Raw genomic sequence first — 12,924 nt, forward strand, 5'->3', positions numbered from 1 at the left:
TGCGAGGAAGCTTGCCAGTAGCTTCTCGTGGGTCGGTGGTTCTTTCAGGGGTTTTCCCGGTTTCTTCCTCCACCATTTATACTGGACGCCATGTATAGCCTATCTTGTGCTGAAAAATGGCGTTAAACCCTACAACAACATCAACAACAACATTGTTCGCTCACAGAAATAGTGAGTTTTATCATTATTTAAGTTACGGTGACAATAGTATAATAAGTGAAAACAGTAATTAACAGAAATGTAAAATACTGTCACCTATTTGCTGAAAACTTAAAAACGTTCGCAAAAATGAAAAGGAAACGAACATAGGACAAATTACTTGCGCACATTTAATCGGACAAAAAGAATTATAGGTTATAAGTGAATAATCAATAATTGCATGACACTTTTAGTTGAGTAACACCATACCTAACGAAGACGATAAGTAGAGTGATGAAAGATTACGGTTAGATAAAAGTTAAGTTAGCTTTGTCATCAACAGCTAATGCCATCAGAATCAACTGGACATTTAGTGTCAACTAAAACCTGGTATCAGGACATTTAGTGTCAACTAAAACCTGGTATCAGGACAATTAGTGTCAACTAAAACCTGGTATCACAGGTTAAATGCTTCTGAGACTACAAGCAGAGATCACATACAAAACTATTTAATGTAATGCATCAAATATAATAAGCTACATTTTGACAGGAAATAAGTGTTGATACAAAATGTGGGGTTAGTTAAACAGTTAACTTAACATTGCACTTACATCAATAACATTAACGGAAGATCATATATAGAAATAATTGAATGGGTATAGGCAAATTAAAGCCTGTTTTAACATTAAAAATAAATGATTTTTATGACATGGAGGCAGCTCTTTCCCAACGTACGGATCATCAAATATATAAAGACGTTCGACATTATCTCATCAACATGGGCATTAAACATCAACCAGGAACCCACTGTGTGACATTCTATCTTCCCAACTGCCACATCGTGAACTATTTTGATTCCTTTGGATTACCACCGATGGAAGACGATATCACTGACTTTATGTGAAGAAATGCCGTATACACGCAATTCAGTAATGAGAGATTACAATGATTCTATGATATGGTATACATTTTCTTCATTAACGAAACCTTGGATTCCCATTAGAACCAGCACTGAACTGATTGAACGTGATTTCTCTATAATGAATGAAAAATATGAACGTGCTTGTTATATTTATGATTTCTTTAGCTCAGAAAATCAGTATGTTTTATATGATTGTAGGTCATATATTACCTCTCAGCTTTGTCAGCCTTGTAAATACGTTCATGTTTAACATTTTGTATTTGTATTTATAACTTTAAAATACTGTACATGAAGAGGAGAGACTAACCTAATACCCCATCTTTATTTTTTTATATTCACAAATGTTGATTTTAAAAGAATGTGTTAGATCGTCGTGATTTGTTTTGAAGAAGAAAAAAAATCATGTTCTTTTATTTTTCTTTCGATCTTTTCATTGATTTTTTTATAATGATCCAAAGGGTACAATGAAGCATGCAAAGTGTTTGCTTCTCTGAATAGAACGTTTTATGCCTTGCCTATATCCTTTTAAGAACTACTGTTTTAAAGTGCCTTTGCAACCTTTTGATAATAATATTGTATGTTTGTCAGGCTAAGACAAGTTACACAAAAAACAAAAGTATACCGATATGTTGCAGATAAAACAAAATGATTGAGAAAAGAAAACATTTCAGAAACCTTTCCCAAAAAGGTTTCTGTTTTAATTTGTTACATTTAAGTATTTTAAAGGTAAAAGATCAAAAATATTGTAATAAAAATGTTGTTCTTCAATTCATTTTCTTTTTATCTGACTGAGGTCCTGTAGTCACTCCGCATTTCCACGGACAATTTTTTTTTGTTTTTGTATTTACAATCACGGACTCTAAATGTACCATGCACAACAGCAATGTACCCTGCAGTATATATATATATATATATATATATATATATATATATATATATATATATATATATATATATGTACTTGACAGTGAAGCAATGTACCTGACAGTATATCTATGTACTTGACAGTGAAGCAATGAACTTGACAGTGTATATATGTACTTGACAGTGAAGCAATGTACTTGACAGTATATATATGCACTTGACAGTAAAGCAAGGTACTTGACATTGTATATATGTACTTGACAGCGAAGCAATGTACTTGACATTATATATATGTACTTGACAGTGATGCAATGTACTTGACAGTGTAGCAATGTAATTGACAGCGTAGCAATGTATCACTGTCCTTGTCATCAGCAGCACATAACAATAGGTAGCAGTTCAGTGAGCGTATCAAATCTTGGGCGTTAATAGAGAAAATCCTAAATCTATGAAATAAAGTAAATAATCAGACTCCCTCCTTACAGCGATACCATTTAACATTTTGCAACACACTTTTATGCAAAGGTTTATCGAATCGATAATAGATAACAGTTGTGTGAGTGTATTAAATCTAAGGCATTAAAAACGAAAACAGTAATGTTTTTTGAACAAACTGAAGAGTCAATTTGGCCTAATACAACAATCACGTGAGATATTTAACAAAAAAAAAGTCTGCCATTGTTTATCGAAACGACAATACGTAGCAGGTCGATGAATGTTGAACCTAGTGTGACAAAAACAAAAAAGAGTGCATTTGTAAATTAAAAAAAAAAGAAATAAGTGAAGAAGCAAATTTGCTCCATTCAGCATTGACACTGGATATTTTGTAACAGTTAAAATTTAAGGCTGCCGTTTTACTCAAGGGTTGGAAAATATAAAATAATGTTTGGAAGAATCGCTCACGATCATATACCCTACATCCATTTCAGATGAGTTTGTAATAAATTTCCCTAGTCAACATTGGTCCATACTAATGTTAATCCTATTAACCAATGTTCAATTTGCCTTTAGCATAAGACCTTAATAATGTTAAATCACACGGACTAATGGTAAATTCCCCCTTTTCAGTATATGGCCATGCTTTCATCATGTCATCTATTATTTTCATTCACCTTGTCAGCAAAAGGTCATTGTTGTGCACTAAGTACTATTTTTACATACAGCTATCGCTTCATGGACCAAGACCTTGCGCATCTAGCCGAAAATTTAGATGTTACATTATTTACCGAGACATCGCAACACTTTGAAATATGCAGGGTACATTTCTAAGCAAAGACGTTTACCCATACAGGTATTTTGGATTTGCTTGATTAGTTGAATGAAACAACAATTCCAGATCAAGATAAATTCTACTCAGTACGTTCAATTTAAACATTTCAGTTCATGACTATCGACACGTACATCTTTCCATAAATTATTTCAAACTAAACACATCTGGCAGCCTTCAGGACCACGTGATTATTTTCCATTCGTACAAAAATCTCTTGATGTTGGAGCTAAGTTTTGAGACCGCAAAAGTTTCACCGCTTAAGATGATGCCATCACTGGTCAATTCCAGATATAACCAAAACCGGACCAGTCGTGATACGTTGTCGTGGAGGAACATGTCTAATACAACAGATCCTCTATCAACTGGAACGTTTCAAGAAATATCGACATTGCCTGGAATCGAAATATGAGCAATTTTCGGAAACTAGCTTACTTACTTAGAGTACGTCAAACAACTAAGTAACTGAAGAACCAGATTTTGAGTAGAGGATTGGCATCAGCTGCTTCAAGAAGAAGCTGCCACACGATGTATACCTATTCTTGATTGTGTGTAGCAATTGTTTATGGTAGCGATGCGGTCAAAATACAAGCATTCTTCTGTTACTAGAGAAACTACTGCATATAATCAAGGATACGTAAACTTAATACAGTAAGCGCTTTCGTGTGGCAACTAATGCAGACAGTCCTCTGTAGAACAAAATTCCATTACTTTGTAATGCAATTTCATAGCATAGTATAGACATTCAAGCTGGAATATTCTACAGGTATTCATAACAATGTATTTTATCATATCAGAAAGCGTTTTTGCTGGCCATTACAACAAAAGCATTAAATATTCTATGTAATAAGCAAGGTTAAACTTCTATTTGAACATCTATAGCGTACAGTGGTAGAAATCAAAAACAAATCTTAAACTTTAAGCTATTATGGCTATTACAAGTTACCATTTTCATGTCAAAGATTCTGTCTTTGTGTTAGCAATGAATTAGTCACTTCAAAGTCACATTGCCAGTACTACCCATCATGACTTGTGTAAAGAGCATACATCAGACATATATAGCAGTAGGTTGCTGTACTCAATTTTTCACGTAAGGTTCCACAGGGACGCAGCTGTAGATTGCTGGAAAGTTTCTAAATTTAAACTTGTTTCTTTCCTCAAAATGATTAAGTCTATAGAAAAACAGAAAGATGACCCAGCATAATTACAAACACCTACATTATGTAACGGAGGAAACATCGCTCATACTCTCTGTTTACCTGACTCTGTATCGTATCATGCGTGACTCAATCAAGTTCTATATCAGCTTGCTCGTTGTTACCTTCTTTTGACTTTTTTCTTGGTGTAGAGGCAACAGGAGAGTCATTACCTTTGCTGGAAAAGATCACCGATGTAACAGTCTCGAGCAAAGAGGTAACATTCTTTCCGAACTTCATCTTTTTCTTCTTGTCATCACTTGAATCTTCAGTGCTGCCCTTATCTTCACGATTCACATCAGTAGTTCTGTCCTTTGGGAGGATATTGGAAAGGCAAGAGGAGAAATCACCAAGCATTTTAGACATGGTTTCCATCTTGGACTGACTTGTGTCTTTTTTCATGAGCGTATATTTGGCAATTGTTTGCACCTCCTCAAATGCTAGATTCAATCCTCTACAAATTGAACGTTTTGAAAATGGATTCAACTTTTCTGATTCTATCCCGTCTATAAACTCTTCGCAAAGATCTTCTTTGAATGCGTTCATAACACTCGAGCCGTCCGTCTCCTGTGAAATTTTCCTGAGGCATTCGATATTTGTACTTGAAAATGTTAAGTGTTTTTCGTTAATTTATGGCTGGGCAATACATTTTCGAAGAGATTCTACTGGGCACTCTCCAATACATTTGATCTGTGCTTGTAAAATCTTGCATTCGTCCTTGTTGCAGCCAATAAGAAGATTCATTTCAGGTACAAAATAGTGCGGAAGACATTTCCTTGAAAGGTATCCTACCATGTCATTAAGTGCCTCAATTACTGATGATATTAGATTAGTTTCAATCCAAAAAGATGATTCCTTCCTCTCACTAAGCCATAATACTGTTGTTTTCCAGTGATACGAAGTCAATAGTTTTGTGTCTGTTTGTAACATTCCTTTCTGGTAGGCTTTGAGCACACGAAGGCACTGACGCTGCCAAATGGACATGTTTTGAAAGAGCAGAACCTCAGCAGTTGAGAAAGACAATCGAAAATATTTGTCCTCTGTGAAGTTGCCATCATTGAGAACAACACAAGCTGGGGGTGCCTTCGCTACTACGTGAAACCCGAGTTGAAAAATCTCACGTACGAGTCGTTCTGAAGGCCACAAACGTGGCCTTGTTAGCCAATCGACTGATGGTCTTGGCCAACCAGAACATTTAAAAGCTGGAACAAAATCGGTTGAGCTCATCTTCTTGTAGAAAGCACTAATTCTGCTTTCGTCCCTGCCATGTAAAGGGTTGAAGTCGTGTAGTACCTGGGCCACCGGTTCTGTTGCACTTTTCACCCTTTCCTTTGATTCATGCCTGGTATCCATCTTTGCGCTTGATCTGTCAAAAAGTAGTTCATTTTCAGTGTTTTGGGGGACATTATCTGATAGATCCAAATCTTCCATCTCAGACGACTCGTCTAAATCATTGTAGTATCTTGAATCGTGTGTTTCTTCTTCGGAGCTTAATTCGCTGTCACTACTGGCAGAATTTACCTCAGAGTACCCTTCAGTTTTGCCTAAATCCAAATAAATCTTTTGTTGGTCATGAGCAACCCTATATTGCCCTTTGGCTCTTGTTTCAGCCCGATCTCTTGTGTCTCTTTTTAAAGGGAGGTCATCTATGCCAACGTTTGGTCCTAATGGCACTTGGCTGCCGTCTTCTTCTGAAATTGGCTCAACTTCAGAGTCTGTTTCGCTTTCCTCACTTGATAAGATCGGTTGATTCGTCTTATTGTAGAAACTAAACGCAGTTTTAGCAACAAAGCACAACATAGAAAGTGGAACGTTGTCTTTGCCACATTTTATCAATTCCTTCTCGCTTTCTAAGAAATCCTTCAGTAATTCATCGAATGCAGAAAGCCTTTTATTGTCTTTATGTTTTCTTCCAGTTTTAATCTCCATTTTCCTAGCAAGCTCATACATTGTTCTGCCCATAGTATCTACTGTTTTATCGCTATCTGGAGGCAACGGCATCAAGCCAAGAAACTCTGGATTTATTCCAGTTATAACGTTTTGCTCTTTGCCAACAGAGGATTCGTTAACAAACGAGATCTTGCCATTTGAGGCGACGGATGAGGTCGTAAGTATATTTATAATTCCTCTCAAAATACCAAAGCTTTGTTTATGAAGGTTCTTCAGAATAGATGACTGTAGGTATGTCATATTAATGAGTGGCATGCTATTAAAATCCTTGGGTAGCTTTGTACCGTTGATGCACAAGAAAGCAGGACAACTGGGGAGAAACTCCATACAGGATTCGGGAATAACACCTTTACCAGAAACCAACATAAGATCTACATCTCCCGCCTCCTCACCAAGACTAATCTTCGTTCCCTCCACAGTACTCCCAGTGGAGATTACCTTTTCTTCTTGGTCGGCAAAACAGAGCCAGACGTTTAAAAATTGGACGTAAGACCATATGTCTAGGTTCTCTGCTTTGTCCGACGCAAGGTCATTCACTAAGGAAAGGAAATCTTCTGTGTTTGAAATATCTCTGTCCATCTGCGTGACCTGAAAGATAGATAGAAGATAAAACGATATATGCTCCTATCACTACAGTTTTTTTAGGCTCATAGGTTCCCATCGTTTACTGGTATAATAACGTTTCGATAATTCACAACTGACATAAGGTAAGTGGGAGCAAAATGTGTGAGGCATCCGAATATGCTTAAAAATCATTTAACACAACACTATTCCACAAATGTTGTGTCTTATGTGATAAATATACTGGTGCTAACTTTTAAGAAATATAAAGCTCCTCAAACAATTTTAATCTTTTTCTCGTCAAAGTTAGCAAATCAACACATTTGATTCATTTCATATATTCCATTTACAATGAACACTCGTGTAAGACCCTAGATAAATCGAGCCAATGTCAATCGGTGGCTAGATCTCTGGTTGAAAAGATCAATCCAAAGAAGAGAGATTATTGCATGCCTGTGAATTTTCTTTTGTAGAATATAACATTTTATTTCAGATCTACTTTCATACCAATGTCCTCAGAGTCAAAGTACGATTTCCTCACAGGAAGATAATGAGGTTGCAAACAGTTTTGATGAAAGTGGAACATGACTTTTATGTCTTCATCATTGCCGCTGGAAGTAGCAGAATTCCACTTTGAATGGAACGACTCTCAACAAAGGAGAAACGGTGTTTCCCACCACGTCGTACTCAACAACATCGAAGAGGTGACGTGTAAAATTAAAATATCTAAATCCAGTCATAAAACAAACACGTGCGATGTCTCAAATAATCAGAGGTGGCATGTTTTAAATAGATAACGAAATACGTATGTGGCTAACAAGTGGCATTGTCATCAGCATAATTTAGCCAGGGTGTTCACATTTGTTTAACAAAATTTTTGACTTATGATTTGTATCTCTGATGTTTCTAACATAACCAAAATATTAGTATTTAGACAGATCGTGCGATTATCCTTTTTGGTGGAAATGCATTTTTAATAATGTAAATAATACTAGCGTTATAATGATATCCTTTACGTGTAATGGTGTCCTTTTCGTGTAATGATATCATTTTCGATTAACGATGTCTTTTTCGTGTAATGATATCCTTTTCGTATAGTTGTCCTTTCATGTAATGATATCGTGTAGTAATGTCCTTTTCGTGTAATTATATCCTTTTCGTGTAATTGTCCTTTCATGTAATGATATCGTGTAGTAATGTCCTTTTCGTGTAATGATATCATTTTCGATTAACGATGTCTTTTTCGTGTAATGATATCATTTTCGTATAATTGTCCTTTCATGTAATGATATCGTGTAGTAATGTCCTTTTCGTGTAATTATATCCTTTTCGTGTAATTGTCCTTTCATGTTATGATATCGTGTAGTAATGTCCTTTTCGTGTAATGATATCATTTTCGATTAACGATGTCTTTTTCGTGTAATGATATCCTTTTCGTGTAATTGTCCTTTCATGTAATGATATCGTGTAGTAATGTCCTTTTCGTGTAATTATATCCTTTTCGTGTAATGATGTCCTTTTCGTGCAAATCAAACTTTCATTTCGTTTTCCTCTTATCCTAACATGTCATAGAATATAACGCAATATGTTTGACTAAAGTCAAACACGATCCCATCGTCTTTGAAAGGAATCCTTTCGCTTACGATTTCTTTGATTAACGTATAAACCAACTGCCACTCTTTGTGATACCACGCGATGCACTGAAGAGGAATATAAAACAAAATTGATTTGTGTTCGATCAAACGTTAGACAAATTCAGTTTGCCTGAACTGCCTCGTCCATAGAACAACATGTTAAGAGCATTGTCAAGATACATTGCTTCCCAATACTCACGATCTGCTATTTCGTCCATCGTTTTGAGAGCGTATAATGCAGACAGAACTATGTAGGGGAATTCTTAAACGACTATAGAGGACACAAGGCATTTTATACAGATAAGCAAATGTTCAAGATTTTACTGAAAAGAGGCAAGAACCTATAAAACACCACGTAAAAATTTATTTTCATTCTTCACATCCCTTGATTTAAACCGGCAGCATTTCTTATAAGTAAATCAGCTATACGGTACATACTGAAATAGTTTTCACACACACACACACACACACACAGGCATTATATGAAATGTCCCATCTAAAGATAAAAAAATAAAAAATCGTAATTTCATGGTCAATTAAAGGGTTAGTTTTCTATTCGAACAAAAATAATTGAGGCTCAACTCCGGTTAAACATGAAGAGACTCACGGCATTTAATTACGTGAACATTAAAAATACACACACACACACACACACACACACGAGGTCTGCAATTACGTGAACATTAAAGATGCACAAAGACATAAACACAAGATCTGCAAAGAACAGATGCATTATTACTGGCGACTGTTATGTGCCTCAAACACCTTATAATGTTTAATTTAATGCTTGGACCAGCCATAAAATTGTACCTACCTAAATAGCTATCATTGCAGTGGCATCTTTGTTGGTTCTTTGGAACGCAAATAATCGTTGCTTTCACTTATGATGTATACACCATATTAAAAAGTGAAAGTACTGTCAGGTAGGAAAACGAAAGTACGCCGAGATGAGAAAATGATGACTAATCGGTAATCTATAGCATTCCGAATTTGAAAGACTTAAACTGCTCCCCAGGTGGCGTTCTTGCATCTTTCGTACCGCTACAGTCACCAATAAAGTACAAGTCATATAGGCGATGTAGGTGTTCAGTCCCGACTATTTTAGTAATGACTGAAATATTTGGTTACACCTACCCTGAAATGGCGATTATTCACTTTATTTAATCCTCATACATCCTTGTTCCTTGGACGGTCATTATATACGCCCTGAGAAACACGTACGGCAAAATCAATCTTAAAGTGTTTTTCCGGTCATTTGCGGTAAGGCCCGAGCGTTTTGCGATTGCATTATTCGGTTCTAAACCGGATTCTGAGATCATCGCCATTAGTGTGTTCGGTGTATCAGGGTCCTTTGAGTGGAAGAACGCATTGATGCAAGTTACATTCGCATGTATGTTTCAGCGATGTCAATACATGTGTCTGTTTTCAAAACAGATTGCATAAATAAAACTGGGAATTAGGAAAATTATCCAATCTGATGAAAATGAAAGTAGCCAAAATAGGAATTGCATTATTACACGTGATATGCAAATTTTGAAAATCAAACTGAAATGGAATTGGGCGTATATTTCCAAAGAACACTATTTTCTGTATAATGTCTCAGATTTACCCTTCCCGTTGTACATACATCTAGCTTAATATTATATTCATCCAGTAGAGAGATGTACTGACAGATAAAAGTTATCATGCTTCTCGAAGTAATAGAGTTTTTCTGTAATAGCATTTTAGGATTCAGACCCGGCTCTAGGATGTGCGGGGTCTAAAGGCAGCATGCGGGGCCCAAGACAGCAAGCTGTGAGCTGAACCCCAAGTAAAAAATTTACATACGGAGTCGATTTCCTAAAAGCGCGGGGCCCAAGGCGGTTGCCTCGCTCGCCTTGCCCTAGGGCCGGGCCTTATCTAATTCAGATATAACCTATACTGCAGGTGCAGGCATCATTTTAAAAAAATAGTTTTTCGACACAAGGTTTGTTAAATGCAATGCTATATAATTTTATTCTTTTTTTTTATCGTGAACCGATTGTAAAACTCTATATTGCAACGATTGAAAGGTTTAGCTTTTTAGGGAAGCAGAAATTGTGTATTTTCTTCTTTCATAAAAAATAATTTAAAAAATATCTGCTAACTAGCACACTTCTGGAAATTATTCTTTACCAAAGTTACAAGTTTGGACAGAAACGGATATACTCAAATTTCAGGTGAATGAAACAAAAAGTGTATATATATATATATATATATATATATATATATATATATATATATATATATATATATATATATAACCAATTTTTAAAAATGAAACTGATTTTCCACAATACGATTGGCTGTAAACGGTCACGTGATATTGATCTGGAATTTTTTACACATGGATACATTCTGGGACTACTTTCGGTTTTTGTACTGTTTGCAATATAAATAAACATTGCAGACACGTCATTGTGAAACGATTGTTTCATCTTTTAATTTTTTATTCAACAAATAAATAGAAATTATACTCTTTTTATACTTTTTCAAATATTCTTTGAAATGGATTGTTTACAATTTGGTGTTCGTCTGCTACATAGGCGCGCAAAATGGCCGATTACGGTGATTTTCACTGCAATTTTCTGCGGAATTTTTGAACAATTAGATGACAAGGAGTTAAAAGAAATAATAGCAGCGATTTGACTATAATGTGATGGATATTACAAACGCTGAAAATGAAACAGAACAACAGAGATTGATATATTCCCTATGACAGTACCCCATGACCTCAGTCACCCTAGCCAATCACAACAACAACAATAATAGCGTGGGAACTCGAGCAGTCAATTTTGAGGCCGCTGAGGGATAAAAACCGTGATTCAAGAAATTATCTGAGAAGGACTTAAAATCAATACTCAGAGGCTGCTAAACGAAACACAAAATGGGGTATTGGCGTTTTCAGTGGTAATTTAATTTACTTTTTTATTTTTATTTTGTTTGCTTATTTAAAAAACGTGAAACGTGTGTGGATGTTGCTTTTTTGGTGAATATGACCACTTACACAAAAAATAAAAACAGTATTTATGAGCACATTATTCAAAGACTGAATAAAGTTTTTAAATGGTAAAACTACCATCTCCACCAATGTGACTTAACAATCAATCAATCAACTGTGTAAGCCCTGTTTGAGAATTCGCCTGTTGAAAAAAGCTGACCCAGTTAGGGATCTCGTTCACGTTTTTCGGGAGGTTCATAACAAACATATTTTGTACAGCGATGCTTGAGCAGTATAATGGGTTGCTGATAATTTGATTCTTTTGAATATTACACACTTTGGAACTTGATATAATACAGTCTGTTGCTGTGCAGTTGAATATTTCTTTGTTGTGGGGGTGGGGTTGACAACATCGTTACTTAGGTGGCCGGTGTTCTCAGGTAATTGAAGTACGTCTGTTGTTGTTTGTTACTAATGTTTGAGTAACTGTTTATAGACTGTACATTTATGTGGCCTGAAATTTGCATGATATCAGTTGGGGCAATGTTTTTGTCTCTTGACTTCTGAATTAGGTACTTTCGGCCACAGGGGTTCGTATCGTTGTTTAAAATTGACCCGTCATACATGTACTGTATAATAACTACAAGGGAAGTAGTCCGAGTTTCCTCTGACCGTTGCCACCCCATTTTTTATATTTGGACATTTATGTTGGGGTGTAGGATCAGAGCGCATTCCCTATCGAAAAGTTGGAATTCGCCGACACCATTTGGTGTCGGCATGGGGTAGCGGCTTTCTATAAGACCCAGCACACTTGAACGACCTTTCATCGAGATATACCAGCATGAATTCGATAGGAATATGATTTATTTTTTTAAAAATCGTGAGCATAGCATTTGTCATGTCTTTAATCCGCTGACAGACGAGACGAAAATAATTCTTGGCTGAAATTTGACCTGGATCTGGCCATTTGCAATCCGAGTCACATGACTATTCAAATCTCGGAACCTACATGTCAATGACATCAGAGGTCATATAGTCACGAGATATCGACAATAAAGAAATTTCCCAAGCTGTTGTACATAGAATTTGGACATATTATATAGAAGTCACTTAATGTTTGTAAATAAATATAATACACACTTAATTCTCAACATATTTATTCTGAGAACAACGAACACAGCAGGGTGGAGAAAACCATTTTCAAGAAGTACCGAGCACGTGTCAGCTATATTTTTGTTGGTGACACGTGACTAGCACATTGACACGTGCTCTTCGTAGTGAATCTGTTGTTTTTTTCTTCAAATTTCTGCAACATTTACAGATTTTCGTCGTTGTTTTCACAATAAATATTTTGAGAAGTTTTTTCTTCTTCATTTTTCTATAAAAATTACATGACTTATTTATATGTTCGATTTGTTTTCCAACAGCAACAC

The 12,924-nt window shown here is 35.8% G+C and overlaps 1 protein-coding gene across 2 annotated transcripts; it reads right to left on the minus strand.

Moving 5' to 3' along the window:
* Positions 1-315: 315 nt before the first annotated feature.
* LOC149785445 (uncharacterized) lies at positions 316-9,799 on the minus strand. Of its 2 annotated transcripts, none has more exons than XM_089979272.1 (2): positions 9,667-9,799; positions 316-6,925 (listed from the first exon to the last, which is right to left on the minus strand). In XM_089979272.1, exon 2 carries the CDS (start codon positions 6,914-6,916, stop codon positions 5,018-5,020), a length of 1,899 nt encoding a protein of 632 aa, XP_089835398.1. In that variant the 5' UTR covers positions 6,917-6,925; positions 9,667-9,799; the 3' UTR covers positions 316-5,017. The 2 variants fall into 2 exon arrangements, with proteins under 2 accessions (XP_089835398.1, XP_089835397.1); XM_089979271.1 differs by lacking the exon at positions 9,667-9,799 and adding an exon at positions 9,347-9,516.
* Between the last annotated feature and the right edge of the window lie 3,125 nt (positions 9,800-12,924).

The sequence above is a fragment of the Sinohyriopsis cumingii genome, chromosome 13, assembly GCF_028554795.1.
Source record: "Sinohyriopsis cumingii isolate HCF-2022 chromosome 13, ASM2855479v2, whole genome shotgun sequence".
Classification (NCBI taxonomy): Eukaryota; Metazoa; Mollusca; class Bivalvia; order Unionida; family Unionidae; genus Sinohyriopsis; species Sinohyriopsis cumingii.